Source organism: Condylura cristata, unplaced genomic scaffold, assembly GCF_000260355.1.
Source record: "Condylura cristata isolate star-nosed mole 26May11 unplaced genomic scaffold, ConCri1.0 scaffold00021, whole genome shotgun sequence".
Lineage (NCBI taxonomy): Eukaryota > Metazoa > Chordata > Mammalia > Eulipotyphla > Talpidae > Condylura > Condylura cristata.
In genome coordinates, this window is record NW_004567122.1 from 4,406,413 (window position 1) to 4,424,101 (window position 17,689).

The 17,689-nt window shown below is 40.4% G+C and overlaps 1 protein-coding gene across 1 annotated transcript in view; it reads left to right on the plus strand.

Annotated features, from left to right (window-relative positions):
• Positions 1 to 17,689, plus strand: part of ENPEP (glutamyl aminopeptidase (aminopeptidase A)) — a 67,719-nt gene that overhangs the window by 17,245 nt on the left and 32,785 nt on the right. The window contains exons 5-8 of the mRNA XM_004686477.2: positions 105 to 236; positions 12,587 to 12,707; positions 15,518 to 15,672; positions 17,108 to 17,221. Coding sequence (XP_004686534.1) covers positions 105 to 236; positions 12,587 to 12,707; positions 15,518 to 15,672; positions 17,108 to 17,221 — 522 coding nt within the window. The remainder of the gene's footprint in view (positions 1 to 104; positions 237 to 12,586; positions 12,708 to 15,517; positions 15,673 to 17,107; positions 17,222 to 17,689) is intronic.

Consider the following 17,689-nt stretch of genomic DNA (forward strand, 5'->3'; position numbering starts at 1 on the left):
GGGGATTACAATCGAGATGGAAAAAAAAAATGTGCAAAATGATGTAAAAATAAACTGTGTAATAAATAAAATAAAAAAAAAAGATTATCTTTTGTGTTTCATAGAAAACAGAGGTGGTGGATAATAAATGGAATAAAACAACTTTCCAAAAGTCTGTCCCCATGAGCACTTACCTGGTATGCTTTGCTGTACATCAGTTTGCTTCAGTAGAGAGAACATCAAAGAAAAACAAAACGGTGAGTCCTATTATATTTTTAAAAATTGATTACCTATGCATTTGTGATTCATTTTCTACCTTTTTTGAAGTTTTTGGTTTTTTACTCAATAGACTAGAAAAGCCCACTAGTCACCAGGGCCTGTGAACTTGATGATAAACGGAACAATCTAGAACAATCTTAACAGGAAAGGACACAGGTGTAAAATAAACATGGATGACGTAGGTAGGGATGCCTAGCCATGAGTTATTTTAGGGAGAAAATTCACTCAATCAGAAGAGGGTGTGTATATATATATAAAATATCAGGACAAATACATTCCAATACTTGACTCTGCCTAATTTAAGAAAGCAGTCAGTGAAGGCTATGAACACTTGGGATGGATTCTAGATAGGGAGTCCGCCAAGATGCAGGAATTTCCTTCCTGTAACTCAGCATTGAGAAATGTATGGAGGCATTCCTACATGCAATTTAAAGGAGAGTACAATAAATGTCAAAAAGTCCTTTTTAAAAGAATAAGGAAATATGAATAGGCTGTTGAAGGGCAACAAGTTCTTGAAGTTCACCATGGAAGTCCACATCTGTTCTTCACCCTACCTGATTTACATACAGACTTCCTCTTACCTTCTGAGAACTACTAGTTGGCCTTACTGTTCAAAAGTTTTAAATAAGCTTATTTTTTAAATCAAGGTAACTAATTCAATACATTTCTTTGGAAAAATCAAACTGCCACCTAGCCTGTTTTTCTCATTTTGGAGGCTTCCATTTTGCTTATGCAAATGTAAGGGAAAATCCCACTTTTCAGATCAAAGTATGGCAACTTAATGAGTTGAGGCTCTTTGCTCCAGATCACCTGGCTGGCAAGTGGTGAGAATTTTTTTTTCAAATACTGTATCCTGCTAAGCCTCTGAAATGTCATATTCTGTAAATATCTTTTCCCTCTTCACCAACCACTGGGTAGAAGGAATGGATTCTTCTACTCATGAAACTAGATCCTGGGTATTTACCTTCATGTTGGTATTGTCGGGATGGACACAAACACATGCTAATCCTGGGTTTCCAAGCTGCTGCCTTTTTGGCATCTAAATGGTAGCACACCTAAGATTTTTTCCAAGGGTCAGTGTATTGGAACCACCCACCTGCTTCTGTCTTTCCTTGCCGCATCTGTTGCTTTGGATGTGGCCTTCGGTGGGGGCTGAGGGCACTGCCTTTGTCTACTAGATGCTGCTGTTTACCTATATGCTGAGTGCTGTCAGAACACTCCTCTTACCAACATAGAGAGGAGATTAGTCCAGCTTGTTTTTCCGCAAATCCCACTCTTTTTCATTCTTGGTGTGGTCATTTCCGGTCTTTTGTGATTCTGTACAAGTTTCAGTTATGTTTGTTCTTTAACCCTGAAGAACGCAGTAGGAATTTTGATAGGGATTGCCTTAAATGTTTTCAGCTTTGGGTGAGACAACCAAATGTTAATTCTTCCAATCGAGGGCCACAAAATATGATTCCTTTTTTATGTTGTCTGTGCTGTTCCTTTCACAATGCCTTATTGTTTTCATTTATAGAGCTCTTCTGCTTTCTTTGTTAAGTTTGTAACTGGGATCATTTCATAATTTCTTTGTCTTGTAGTTTGTGAGATTTATCTTGTTTTTTTGATGTGGTCCTGGATTGCTATAAACTTCCCTCCTAATATTTATCACTTTTGCTGCGTTGTATAGTTTCTGATAGCTTTTGTGTTCATTTTCATTTTTCCCCAGGTATTGACTTTTCCTGTGACCCAGTAATATTTCAGTTACATGTTGTTTCATGCCTACATATTTAAAACATTTTTGGTTTTCTTTTTGAGATTGAGGTCTACTTTTAAATCATTATGATCAGAAAAGACACTTGATATAATTTCAGTTTTCATGAATTATTGGTACTTGCTTTGTGACCCAATATGTGATCAATCCTCAAACATCTTTGATGTGCACTTGAGGAAAATGTATAGCCACATTTTTGGGGGGGACGAGGGGATGTTTGGAGTGCCCTGTAAGGGTCTGTTAATTCCACCTGGTCTAATTCTTCCTTTAAGGTGTTCTTTCCTTTATAGACTTTCTGTCTGGTTGATCTGTCCATTGTTCTCAGTGAGGTGCTGAAGCCTTCTTGTGCTATTCTGCTCTTGTCAGGTTCTCTCTGTAGGTCTCTTAAAAATTGACTTTATACATTTGGATGCTCCAGTTGCTGCATCTAAGTTGGTGCTTATGTATTAATGAGTGTTGTGTCTTCTGATGGACAGATACTTTAATCATTACATACTTTCCATCCTTTTCTCTTGTTATTTTTTTTACAAGTCTATTTTATCTGATACAAAGAAGATTTGCAAGATAGCTATCATGACTAGTGATGGATTTTATAGAAAGGTCTTAGAATGACAAAATGGAAAATAATAGAGCTTGGCAAAGGTCCCAAAATGCCCTCTAAGTGGTAAATACTTTGTTAACTGCTTCTTCTATGAAAACTAAGTCCATAATATCCTATCATAAATCAGTGATGTCTTCATCCTTTGGGAGGGAAATGAAGATGTCATACTTTATTACTTTCTGATCATGTTTGATAAAAGTGGAGCAGAAACTATCTTTGGACACATCTCAGAGACTCTGGGTCAAGAGGAGTCAGTGAACGTGAAGAGAACAAAGTAGGCACCCTCCCACTCCCCATTATACAGAAGACAGGCAACCGGAATTGTCCCTCCTGCAAAAAGAAAAACAAAACCAAAAAAACTATAAGGCTGTTTCCTTCCAAAGCCAAGCAGAACCTTTCAGGGGAACTTTGAAATATCCATTGTGAATGTCCGTTCACAGTAAGTTCTGCCTCTTTGGTGTCTGGGCTCCCGCCTGGCCCCCCACCCACTCAGCCTAAATTGAAATCCAGCAGTTGAACACCTGAGCCCCAAGTGCTCCCAGGACCATTTCTTACTCCAGAGAGAATTACAGACAAACCAATCTACTTGAGCCTACTTAAATGTAGCATGGGAGGAAACCCACACTAGCCTCCCAGTGCTACATTCTTACGAGTAAACAGACAACGGAGGCAAACAAGTACATCCGGAAAAAGAAGAACAAGAAAACACCCAAGGCAAATAAGTCCAAAAACGCACAAGTAATAATAGATGGGGAACCAAGATAATTCCCCAAAAAAATCTATAAAAATTACACAGTCACACACATTCAACTTTTAATTATCACTCAGAATTAAAAAGCTGTGATTACCATGAAATAAAACAAAGTCAGAAAAGTAGGAGAAAAATCAAAAATAGTAGTCAAAATTTAAAAACACGATGCCCAAAGCATGACCTGGCTCCGGCCCTCACCAACCTATTTCTGACTAATTCCTTCCCAAGCCAGAGCCCAGGAGACCTGCAGCATGGATTCCTGCCCATAACATCAAATACTTCTTAATACTTCTTTTTTTTTTTTTTTTAATACCAACTCCGTGGAGGTGTCTGTGTTGTTTATGCCCTACAGGGTCTTGCAGGTTTTCCATTTTACCTGCATCTGTCACTTCGGCATGTCAGGAACAGTAGCAGCGGCATCAGTATCAGTCCATTGCACCATCTTCACCTGAAGCCCAGCACCAGGTTTTTGATTAAAAAGAAAATAGAGCCAAAACTAGCAGGCGAACTATAAATTGGAGACATACAGCAGGGAGGGGGAAGGAGAAAGATCAAAACAGAGAGGGAAAAGCACAAGAGACTATTGTGGCCCAGTCACGGGTGACTGGGTGGTGGGAATTTTGTGGGAACTATACCTCAGAGGAGAAATCAAACATTATACAAAAATGAATAATGATGTAAAATATATATATTTAAATAAATATGTTTATTAATCCTTATGTTTAATGGAGCTAGGGAGCTGTCAGATAATACACCATTTTTAGTAGAAATTTTGTTAATCAAAGGCTATTCTCATTCTCTCCGCTCCTGACAGTATTATTCTGCTACATTAATCATCTGCTTTCATAATAAGATTATACTGTGCAGTCCAAGAAACTAATAGCCTGATTAAATTCTGTTGGGTATGTTCACCCCTCATGTCTAAGAGTATATTTATATCAGCAAACACATATCAAGGTTTCTGTCTGGTTAACCTAGGAGCCTGGGAGGTATTGGTAGCTGAAGTGTCTGAAGCCTGCATTATGCTCACATGTCCTGTTGCCTCATGAGAAAAAAATTAGGTTGGAGGACCCAATCCTAAAATACAATTCAGAAAAAAGGTAGCTCAGAGGACGTTAGCTTTATTTCATGTTTTGCAGATCAGTTGCAATTTTTGAGTCTGCTCTGGAAAAAAAAAAAGTAAGTTGAGGAGTTACTTAGTGTAACTCTGCAAGAAGTAAGGACAGCCATGCACAGAGGGTTTTTTTTTAATAATTGTGTTGGCTACAAATCTTTCTGAGGTATTTTCAAGCATAGTTGATTGGCTAAGCGTTTTAAAGTAAATGAAATTATTAATTCTACCCCAGGAAAAGAAAATCATCCCTGCACTGTGCAAAATATAGAGACATCTCTGACCTTCCAGTTCTGTGAATTAAATCTTGAGTTAACAATAAAATGTGTTTCTATTTCCAATTCAGAACTCTTTTGGAAACAGTATCCCCCATTAATTTGTAATCTGATATTTCCACTGAAGATTTCCCGTTGAGATTAATGTTGGCCACTTCCAAATCCAGAAAAATGTGGATTATGAATTATTTTTTTTTAAGATTTATTTATTTATGCATAACGAACTAGGATACAAGCCAGAGTTGCTGGGGCGGTGAGAGGCTTCACCAGAGACAGAGTGGGGAGCAGGACAGGCAGACTGACTGAAATACACTGCTGAGGGGAGCAGCGGGTGGGTCAGAAATCCGCCATGCCATGTGGGTTAGGGATCTAACTCACACTGAAACGCTGTGGCTGGCTTGCAGTGCTGCATCCTAATCCGTTGCGCCACCAGGGAGGGCCTCAATTATGTTTTTAAAGTCTTTTAAGTTGTAGGTTTACATGGGTGCTTAGAGGGTGGGTGTGTTGTGATAACAGCACCTGGGGGGGTCCTATAACTCTAAAACACAAACAGTGTTGTCATTTTTAGCTCAATAAACAAACACATAAGTAAGTAAATAAATGAATTGTAGGTTTGATACATAAACATAGAAAATTGGAAGAGAAAAGGCAAGTAGGAAAAAGGGAAAATTCCCCCTCCTGTCAGCTATTCGAGACCATTGGACTGTAAGTAATATTAGTTATTTGTAATGCCGTCCGAGGTACATTTGACCTATGTTCTCCGAAAGTCTGCCAGAGTTTGTGACTTTACATTAGCCTCCTAGAAACAAAATTCAGGCAAGTGAAATGGCAAGGGTGACCCCCTGTCTGAGAAACAGTTCTAATTAGGTTTTGAATTTCTCCTTCTGGAGTCTCTTAGCTGTTAGCTGTCAGGATCAGTGAGGAAGCTGGGGAGAACTGCTTGCTAAGAGAATACTGGTGAAAAGTGCCATCCATTTAATTAACTTTATATTATAACCATATTAATTCTAATAACTGAGAAGTAATATTGCAACTTCTTCTAAAAAGTCTTATGGACGATTCCGGAACAATTGTACCTGGAATTACAGCTCTGAGTTGTTCCTCCTAATTGCCTTACTTGTTCCCATTAGTCCATGTTTCCTGTAGCCTGGTTAAGGGCGGTCAAGGGCAGGAAATGTGTATGTCCTGACTTTTTAATTCAGTTCATTTTTTAAAGCATTTTTCAGTTTTATGCCATGGAGTTTAATTGATGCATTCCTGTAGGTAGTAATAGTCGTCTTAGAAAAAATGTTTCATATTTTTAATGCTCAGACATATTTTTAAATTTCTTAGTTTGAATTATCCTTAGACTGACAGAAGAGTTGCAAAGTTACAAGGGCCTCCAAGTCACATTACTGAGCTTGTTATCATCTCAGTAACATCTGATATAATTGTTAACATCTGATAATTGTTTACCTCACATTCACCAAAGCTAAGAGAAAGTATTTGTGCACACCTACGGACTGGATTACAGCCTTTATTCCATGAATGTGCTTTTTGCTGCAAGAGCCCATAGGTGATACAACATTCTATTTCATCATGAAGTTTCCTTAATTTCATCTAGTCCTGGCATTTTCTCAGTCTTTCTTAGACTTGAATACTCTTAGACTTGAATACTCTTGATACATTTGAAGAGTACTGGTCAGGTTTTTTTAGAATGTCTGTCAATATGGATTTGCATGATATATTCTCATGACCTGGGGGGAACGAATCCTAGAAGTAAATGAAGTAACCTCTTCACCTCTTACTGGGATCCTTGCTGTCAACATGACTAAGTACTTGTCATGGTAACTTTGAACTTGTAAGGCGATGTCTGCTGGGTTTCTCCACTGTGTATTATGGATTTTTTCCTTTCATACTCTATTTGTTAAAAGCAGTCACTGAGTACATTGAAGGAAAAGGGAATTAAGGTCCACTTTCTGGAGGGAAAGCTATAAAAGAATTTATGAGTATACATTAGAACCACCTCACTGATTACTTCATATACAAGGAGAGGTAAAGATTATTGAGCGTCCTATTCCTCCCTAATCGACTACTTGTTGTAGATTTTGCTTCTAGCAACTCTTTCATGATGTCCTAATGCATTGTCTACTTCCATCAGAGGTATTTTTGACAGTAGCTTATTGTATTATTTTAAGAAGACATTTTTTTTCCGCTGTGGCTTTGTTGAACTTACAGAATGAGCTTAAATTTGGGGGCATATTTTCGGGTTTTGTTTTTTTTTTTTAAACAAAATCAGTTCTTTACTGGAAGGATTATTCTAAATTAAAAAGTCTGTCTCGGTCCCTCCCTGGTGGCTCAGCGGGTTAAGGCACTGCACTAAGAAGCTTAAGCCACTTCCGCATGAGTTCAATCCCTGCTTGCCCCGGAGATGACAACATGGCGTGGCAGACCTCTCCTGACCCGCCTGCTGCTCCCATCAGCAGTGTACTTTGTCGGTCTGCCTGTTCTGCTCCCCACTCTGTCCCTGGTGAATCCTCTCACCCTCCGCATCTCTGGCCTGTGCTCCAGTTCTGTATGAATAAATAAATAAATCTTTAAAAAAAAAAAAAGTCTGTCTCTTCCCCAAGGGAATGTATTTAAATTAAGTTAGCCATGAGAGATTACTAGTATTTCTTATTATTTACTTAGTTTAAATTAATTTACTGAATTGTAAATATTGCATTGACAAAAATAATGATATTCTATCAGGTAAGAAAATTCTACTGCAGTAATAATAATCATCAAGCAAACAATGTAAATTCTGACTTAAATGGACAATAAGCTGCCAACAAATAGTCTTCTATCTCCCGCTAGAGGAACATTCAGAAAACAGTTCTACAGGGAGACACACTGTGGACATTCTCAGTAATACCAGCTGCTGTTACTTCAACAGGTACTTAGAGAATTAAGAACACTGCAGAATTCTTTTGTCTGCATTGAGTGAAACAGAGGGTCCCTTTAATCAGCTTGTGTGATCAGTCTTTACTGTGTACCTACTGTGTGCAGTCAGTTGCTAATCCCCATAGGGCATGATGTGGGCTAAGCTCTCTGTACCTACCTGAAACATGAAACAGGCAGTCACTACTGTCCGGTGTCCCCCAAGTGTGTTGCTAGGTCTTTGCTGATCATACCATCCTTCTTGGTACCCCATATGTCACTTTCCATATTAGGGACCACAAAGGGGCTCTGGTTGTTTATTTGGAGCAGCTCAGATGATGTTTTGCACACCTTAAGGGGTGCTGCTGCATGATCAGCAGTGGGAAGACAGGTTGTCAGTGGGTAGGAGATCGTACATCTTACTATCCATAAGATCTAGAGAAGGTGTTGCCAGTTCTGCTGGGCTGGGAGGTACATACAGGTGGCAACAGACACATTCCATATTAACCTGTGCACTTGGCACCTTTTATCTGCTGAAGTCAATTGAGGACAGGGACCTGGCACAGCTGAGCTAAGTGCTCCAGGGGCAGGGAATGCCCAGCAGGAAAAGCCAGAGCTTGTGCCCAGGGTGACAGAGCTCTGTGCCTACAGCACGTGGGGGCTGACTGCTCTCCGTTCATGTGGTCTTCCCAAGTTCAGTTCTCCATCTTAGACACGAACAGATCTGCAGGGCCTTCTTACTCTTTTGGCCCACGTGACTTGCAGCCAGTTCTTGAGACGGTCATCTGGACCTCACCACTCCCTGCCCAGTCTGCTGTCACAGCACACGCCTCATGGTTTGCTTTTCTCCTTGGCCTTCTGCATTTATGGCTAAGAGCCTTTCAAACCAGGCTCTCACAAATTAGCAGGTTTTGGTTTCAAGTGGATGATGTGGGCAAATCCTGCTTTGGAAGTCAAGTGTTGCTTGTGTGTCCCCAGCCTACTCCCCACGTCCCTGGTGGCTGTGTGGACATCACTGTACAGAAGGAAGTGTAGTCACAGAAAATCACATAGGCAAAATCATTCAAAGTACGATCTCTGCTGACACTCTGATATTCTTGACGGAGCATGTCAAGCAGATTGTGTGAAAGTACTGCCTGTATGTGGGTTTGTGTGACTGAGCTGTACACTGTTATTATCTCTGTTTCATATCTGGGGATATCAGGTTTCAGTTCTAGAAACAGGATGTCAGTGTGCTATAATTAAAACCAAACTTTGTACTTGATTCTTGGGTCAGTTTGCCTTCTATGTCAACTTTCTCCTATATCCAGCAAAGAAACTTGTTTTCAAAACTCTTCAAATTCTAAAATTTCTTTTTCCTTTTAAAGATTGATTCGTATATGCATATAGAACTGGGATACAGGCCAGAGGTGCAGGAGCGGCAAGAGAATTCACCAGAGACAGAGTGGGGAGCAGAACAGGAGGATCAACTGCTGAGGGGAGCAGCTAGGAGACAGGAGAGGTCTGCCGCGCCATGTGGGGCAGCTCCCGGGCCGTGGATCAAACTTGCTGTGTGAACACAGCGGCTGCTGCTAGCTTTGCAGTGCTGTGCCTTGACCGTTGCACCACCAGGAAGGGCCCCAAATTCTAACATTTCTAGTGATGTCTACAGTCTTTATCTTATCCCCTCAGGGCTAGTTGTATGTTGAAACTAAGCCATTTTCAAAGTCCTGAGAGGCAATATGTAGAAATACTGGGTACTGTTGAGTAACTACAAGGGTGTCTGCGCAGCACTTTCTAACCTGCCAGCGGTATGTAGTATCCACACTGTGTAGTACAAAGAATACAGATGGTGAGTGACCTGAGAGAAGGGGGACGGGCCCAGTGGTCTGTGGTGAGGACAGTAGGTGACGCATGAAAGAACAGGGGGTAGACACCATAGAAGCAGCTGCTTCTCTTGGAGTGTGTGATGGTGGAGAACAGATGTGGCAGAAAGTCTCCGGGAGTTCTGGCACACTCATTAGTTCACAGATGAAAAATTCCAAGAGCCTGAGTGTGCAGCAAGACAGTCCTGTGCCAACAGTTTCCATTTCACACAGGCAATTGTCTGCGCTTGGCTTAGAACCCACCTGTGGATCCTTAGCTTCCCTTCACTTCTTGGAAAATGCCGTCGTTAGCAAACAGACTTTTCAGTGCTGTTGCTAATAAAGTGGGAACGTGAATCATTCAGGGGCCGCAAGACCGTGAACCAGCGCCGGTGTTCAGGCAGGCGCTTTCTGAATTCATCTTTCAAATGACTGAATCATTCCGTTGTTCTTCACTTCTAAGGAAATAACGGGAGAAAGTAGATGTTATTTTTCTCTTTTATCCAGATTTTTCCCAGCACCATTTATTGGAGAGATTGTCTTTATTCTTTGCTCCTTTGTCATAGATTAGGTTATCAAAAATGTGTCTTTTTCCAGTTTTATTGAAGTAACAAGTCAGTGTTCTGATTGGACAAACTTAGGGAATAAACATCTTTTAAAGGTCTAGGTTCAGCATGGAGATGTCATTTCATTTCCTCACAAACCATTTTCAGGGACTTTTAAAGAGAGAAACCTTAGGTTTAGAATCAAACTGTGAGGACGATACATAACTTTGATCAGCCCCTTGCTCATTTATACATTATTCCCCCATTATCAATTTCACCCCCACGTGATACATTTTTGCCAAGCGTGAACCTATTGGGTTGTCAGAAAAGTCATCACACATTTTTGCATAGAAAATAGAAAAAAGGCATCATGACTTTTTTCTGACAACCCAATACACCAGTAGACCATAATACCCAAAGCACATTGTTTAGGTTAGGGTTAGCTCTTGGTGCTGTATAGTCTGTGTATTTGGACGAAGGTATCCCAGTAATCATATGCCATTAGTATGTAATATAGACATCCTCTGTGCTCCACTACTTCACCTCTCCCTCTCACCTCAACCATCGATGTCTTTATCATCTTTTTTTTTATCTTTGTCAGACATCCACATAATTGAATCATACAGTATGTAGCATTTCACATTAAATTCTTTCACTTTGTCACATGTGTTTAAGATTCCTTCTTTTTATAACTTGGTAGCTCCTCTCTTTTTTAGTGTTGAGTAATAGTCCATTGCCTGGATATACCACAGTGTCTTTTTATCCAGCCACCTGCTGAAGGACATCTTGGTTGCTTTCAGGTTTTATCAGTATGTGTAAGGCTGCTGTAAGCATCTGGGTGCAGGTTTTTGTGTGGACTTGAGTTTTCAATTCCTTTAGCTAGGTCAATACTGAGAAGCATGCTTGCTATATTATGCAGTAAAAGTATGTGTAACTTTGTAAGAAACCACCCACTGGTCTTTATGTCTCCAGCAGTAGAGTATGAGAGTTCCTGTTGTCTTGTCACATCTGGTCAGCACTTGGAGTGGTCAGTGGTCCAGATTTTAGCCACTGTCATGGATATGGTAATATCTCACTGATGTTTTAATTTGTATGTTCTTGGTGACATGTGGTGTTGAGCTTCTTTTCACAGGCTTATCTGCCTTTTGTTTGACTTTTTGGTGAAGTATCTGGTAAGTTCCTTTGCCCATTGTTTAATCACTTTTTTTTTGGTAACTTTGGATAATATTCTTGGAATGTGCCTTTTGAAACTATCTCCCAGTCTGTGACTTGTCTTTCCATTCTTGAGATTATCTCTCATAGAGCTGAAGTTTTTAATCAAGTCCAGATGATCAGTTCCTGCTTTTGTGAATTCTGTCATCGGTGCTAGAGCTAAGAAATCATCCAGTACAACAAGGCTTTCTCCTATCTTGCCTTTTAAGAATTTCATATTTGTTATTTAGGTCTTGATTTCTTTTGAGCTAATTTTTGAGATGTGTGTAAGGTTTGCATTTCTTTTGAGCTAATTTTTGAGATGTGTGTAAGGTTAGCACCATTTCTAAAAAGTCTTTCTTTGTTCCATTGTATTGTCTTTGCTCCTTTGTGAAAGACCAGTTGACTCTCATTGCCTGAGTCTATCTCTGAACTCTCTATTGTGTTAAATTGATCTATTCTGTATATTTTTAAAGATTTATTTACTTATGCATACGGAACTGGGGTGCAGGCCAGAGGTGCAGGGGCAGTGAGAGGATTCACCAGAGACAATGTGGGGAGCAGAACAGCCAACTGACCAAGTACACTGCTGAGGGGAGCAGCGGGCGGGTCAGGAGAGGTCTGCCGTGCCATGTGGTCACCTCCGGGGCTGGTGGGGATCGAACTCATGCTGAAGTGGCTTTAGCTTCTTAGTGTTGTGCTTTAATCCACTGTGCCATGAGGGAGGGCCCATCTATTCTATATGCTTTTGCTATATTCTTTTGCACAACTGTTTTGAATTACAAGTAAGTCTTAAAATCAGGTGGAACCATTTATCCAACTTTGTTCTTCTCTCTCAATCTTGTGCTGGCTCTTCTGAGTCATACATGCTTGGATTTATGGGAAAAATGTTTATACCTGATTTGATCTATGAGGTAGGTCATAGGGGCATAAAGTAATATCCTAAAAACCTAGAGAATTGGTAGGGGTTATTGATATATAGGGGAAGTTGTAATGGTTATATTTTATACTCTGAGAATAGAATAGTTAGAAAAATTAAAGGATAATTTGGGGAACAATGGGTAGAACAGACCAGTGGGTAGAACAGTGCAAAACATGAACCCAAGAACCCAAGAAAAATCACGATTCATTTATTCAAAGACAAATTATGCTGAGAGATAGATGATGACAGGCAAAATTAACAAGACAATGTATGTTCTAAATGCAAAAAAGTCATGACATTTTAAAAATATATTGGGCACTATGCTAACCATTGTGTGTTTCATTGATTCTAGTTATTAAAACCTGTGAGTCAGGTATTATTTGTTTTATCAAATGAAGAGTAATTTTCAATGATTTTTTTTGTGTTTTGTTTAATAGCTCACTATTTATGTCCAAGAGCAACAAAAGCACACAGCCGAATATGCTGCAAACATAACCAAAATTGTGTTTGATTATTTCGAAGAATACTTTGATATGGATTATGCTCTTCCCAAATTAGGTGAGAACATTTTTTATTTTCTGATTTTTTTTTAAAGATTTATTTTATTTGTACAGACAGAACTGGGGTACAGGCCAGAGGCTCAGGGGTGGCGAGAGGCTTCACCAGAGACAGAGTGGGGAGCAGAACAGGCAGATGGATGAAGTACACTGCTGAGGGGAGCAGCGGGTGGGTCAGGAGAGGTCTGCCACGCCATGTGGTCACCTCTGGAGCATGCGGGAATCGAACTCATGCAGAAGTGGCTTTAGCTTCTCAGTGCTGCACTTTAACCCGCTGCGCCACCAGGGAGGGCCTATTTTTTGATTTTCACCTAAGTTAACTCACTTCCTCTGGTTTTATCATCCTTACTTAATAGTCGTCCATAAGTCTTTTTTATAGGCCCATAGTATGCATCTACAGTATTTGTTGGATTCTTCTAAGATTAAGGTCTACACTATTTTAATTTGATCAACCTACAGTCCTTTATTTTCAAATATAGATTAAAGTATGTGGACAACTACAGATATTGACAGAAATAGCAACCTAGGTCTGTTGATTTCAAAATCAGCTCTCACTCCAGTGGCTCCATTTCCTTCCTGCCATTTATGGGTTGGGAAGTTACAGGGCTAGAAGGCACTGTCAGAGGTACCTTGTGCTTCCGGCCTCTCCACAGTCACACAAGACTTGTGCTAGATCTTCCAGCATTTAACATGAAAGACTGATGCACCTTCCAAAGGCAAATATATAGTTTTCAAACGAAGAACATGCTTTCTTCTTAAAGTAGCCACTCAGTCAAATTCTGTGGCTCTGACTCTTGTATTCAGAGCAGAAATGCTTTCCTAGTAAGCTTGAGTGGTTGTTAGTTAAGACTTTGAACGTCACCCCTACACAGTTATCTACCAGCAACAAGAAAGCCCGCCACCCAACAATTGACTTCTCTGTTTCTGCTCTTTGATAATTTGCCTATGCCAAACCACTGGGGTGCCAAACTCTAGATGGGAGTGGCCAGGGCTTTGAACAGCCCTGTTTTCTTTTGAATGGCGGCAGCTCCATATTTTTTCTCTGATTGTTTAATAACTATCAGAAGAGACAGGAAGGGGAAACTTTTCATCATAATATTTAACAAAATGTTGATCAAAAATTTTTTTTCTCTTTCCACTTGTACTATCCACAGTAACTTGACAAGTGGCAATCTCACCAGCTTACCCCTCCCTCCTTCCCTACCTCTCTTCCTTCCTCTCCTCTGTTCCTCTTCTTTGCATTTTTATATGCATTTTGATCATCTCCAAGTTGATTCTACCTCAGACTTTCCTTAGAAATGACATTTGCTTTTATTATACTCTCCCAAATTAAGTGCAGTGGTGTCAATAAATTATAATATGCATATTCACCAGATAAATGAGGTTACAAAAAGTTCCTTTTGTTCAAGGATTAGGTGCAAACTCCACCCCATAACATTATGGGGGACTTCTGCACCCTTTATGTGGTATTCTTTTGACAAAATAACCAAACCTAAGAATAAAGATAATACGAAAAAAGAGCTCCTGCTGCAACCTTGATCTCTATTTAGAAAATAACCATTTTCAAAAAAAAAAGAAATATCTACCTTCATTCTTTTATAAAAAGCTTTGAGAATCTTTGTAACCAAAAAGAAAGGATCTCATATATTAAATAGAGGTTTAGTTTCTTTTCATTTACATGCTTCATTGAAACTATATGTAATAAAGAAATTATATGTATAAAAAGTATCATATGTATAATAATCACATTCTTTTAAAAAAAAGATTTATTTTTATTTATGCATACAAAAACTGGCGTGTAGGCCAGAGGGGTGGAGGGAGGCTGAGAGGATTCACCAGAGACAGAGAAGGGAGCGGGACAGGTGGATTGCCTGAAACCCACTGCTGAGGAGAGCAGAGGATAAGACAGGAGAGGTCTGCTGTGCCATGACGCTCAACTCTCTGGCTGGGAATTGAACTCAAGCCACAGCAGCGGCAACTGCTTGATAGTTGTGAGCCTTTAACCCCTGCATCACCAGAGAGACCCTGAAATCACATTCTTATTATCATCCGTGAACTAGAGAAGCTGGGTTCTATCCACTCATCAAGCTGAATATATTCTATTTGGGGATTTAACATAGAAGCTAATCAACACTGATTCTTGCTGCTAAAGAGGTCTAATATGATAGCTCCAGCAAAAATAAGGAGAAGAATATCCTAGAAGAATCCATGATTTTAGATCTGGAAGGAATTTAGAAAAGAATCCGTTGACTCAGTTTATTCAGTGTAAAGGTGAATGGTAGCTACTCAATTTGCAGGGAATGAGATTTACTACAAGTGGTATAGAATTGGGGAAAAGGGAAATTTCATATTTGCTCTTTTGCTTTTGTGGGAGACATGCGTTTCTGCGCTGATTGCGCTGTCCTTCCAAATCCTTTGAAAACTCCATTCTCTTGTTCTTCCCAGTCAGTCCCCTCAAACAGATGTTCTCTCTTACTTAACAGAAAATCTGGGAGGGGAGGAACACTAATAAATGAAGTATCACGAAGAACAAAAGACATAAAATAGCAGAGGACTTGCACAGTACATTGCTTTTAGTAGGCATCTTCCAAAAATAAAAGACACATTGATGTCTGGAGCCAAGAGGAAAAGTTTCATGGAAATGTTGAGTGCATAAAGACTGTCGTTTGTACAAACAGATTATTGTTTTCCACTCTAGGAAATTATTTTTAGCCTTTCAAAAAACATTCACCCAAAGAACTTAATTTGGTGCGAAATGTTATGAACAAATGGAAAGAATGTATTTCTCACTGGACCTTTCTTTTTCCATAGATAAAATCGCTATTCCAGATTTTGGCACTGGGGCAATGGAGAACTGGGGCCTCATCACTTACAGAGAAACTAACCTGCTTTACGACCCTAACCAGTCAGCCTCCTCCAACAAACAGAGGGTGGCCAGCGTGGTGGCCCATGAATTGGTGCACCAGGTACAGAGCCTATAGCAAGTGACTTGGCTTGTTTGAGTCATTGAAATTACTTATAATTTGCCAGTGAAAAAATAGCCCAGTCAGACCATCTTGCTTGAAATGTGGATCCTGTTGGTCTACATTTTACCATAAAGAAATTTGTTCAATAGAAAGAAAAAAAAAAAAACCTGAGTTTTCTATTTCCAATGATCTAATCTGCATGAACTCACTGTAGCCTTTTGCAGACATTCTAGGAGAGATTAATTATGAGCCACTCGCATCAAAATACCTAAGAGGATTTTATGGAGCTAGGTGAATTTTTGAACCTAAATTAACCAAACATTTTAATGTATGAAAATAAAATCTATTTTGGCTAATTGGTCATAATTCCGTTATCCCTTTTTTTCCCCTACATCATTTTTTAAAAAATTTATTTATTTTGGCCCTCCCTGGTGGCGTAGCGGGTTAAAGCACTGCACTAAGAAGCTTAAGCCACTTCCGATGAGTTCGATACCCGCTTGCCCCGGAGGTGACCACATGGCGCGGCAGACCTCTCCTAACCCGCCCGCTGCTCCCCTCGGCAGTGTACTTCCTCTGATCCGCCTGTTCTGCTCCCCACTCTGTCCCTGGTGAAGCCTCTCACACTCCGCATCTCTGGCCTGTACCCCAGTTCTGTATGCACAAATAAAAATATAAAAAAAAAAAAAAAGATTTATTTATTTAGGCATACAGAACTAGGGTACAGGCCAGAGGTGTAGGGGCAGTGAGAGGATTCACAAGAGACACAGCGGGGAGCACATAGGCAGATCGACTAAGTACACTGCTGAGGGGAGCAGCGGGGATACAAGAGAGTTCTACTGTGCCATGTGGGTCAGCTCCAGGGCCAGGGATGGAACTTGCACTGAAGCGGCTGTGGCCAGCTTGCAGTGCTGCATCCTAACCTGTTGCACCACCAGGGAGGGCCCAATGCCCACTAGTTTCTCTAATTATTTTTCTTTGCCAGGTCATTCACTAAGTCGATGCCCATCACTCTGATCTCCTTTACTGCAGAGAATTCCCTTAAGCCCCCCCTATGTTTTGCTGCCAACAAAAGCCTTTCACTTTCCCTCTAGCCGACTAGTATTCCACAGTATGGCTAAACCTCCTTGGCCTCCTCTGCTATGGACGGGCATATAATGAAACTTTCAGGACACATTTTTTACCTTTAGGTAAAGATAAGGTAAACAGGATTTTCTAACTTTACAAACTGGATAAAAGCAAGAAGGACAGCAATACCTAAATAAGGGCAATAATTCAAGATAATTTAAAACAATTTGCAAACCCAGAGAAATAAAGCAGGAAATAAATGCTATGTGTGCCTGCCACTTCTGTATCAAGTGACATTTACAGGGACTCACTGAGGTGTTGAAATCTTCTCGGCCTGCCTGCTACATCTCTTCGTTGTTTGTCTTTTCAGTGGTTTGGAAACACCGTGACCATGGATTGGTGGGAAGACCTGTGGCTAAATGAAGGCTTTGCTTCCTTCTTTGAGTTCCTGGGAGTAGACAAGGCAGAGCCAGATTGGCAGATGGTGAGCTCTAACCACATAAACCCAGATCTCTGTTTTCCTCCTGGAAAGCAGTTTGAACCACAAACCATGACAATGGTCCTAGGGCCAAGGGCAGGGGTGGCTGGAATGTCCGCGGGGCGCCAGGGGGCTCCCAGGAACTACATTTTGTTTTTCTCAGATGCTCTGGTGCTTACCCCTCAGAGTGGGAGATCCTTGACAGAGTGACTCTAGAACATGTCTCAGTTTGGGGGGATGGAGAGGGGTAGGGGGCAGCCAAAAATGCCAGCTTCATGTTTGAGACAGCATTGGCAAGAATGAACCCTTTCATTCTTTGCCTAATTTTACACGTGACCTAACTTCCATGGATTGCTGAAATAGTGTGGTAAAGAGGTAAGTTCATCACCTTGTTAGACTCAAGTTCAAACCCTGGGTGTATCATTTGTGATGTGAGATGGGAATTTGTGAGATGGGAATTGTGACTTTGGGCAA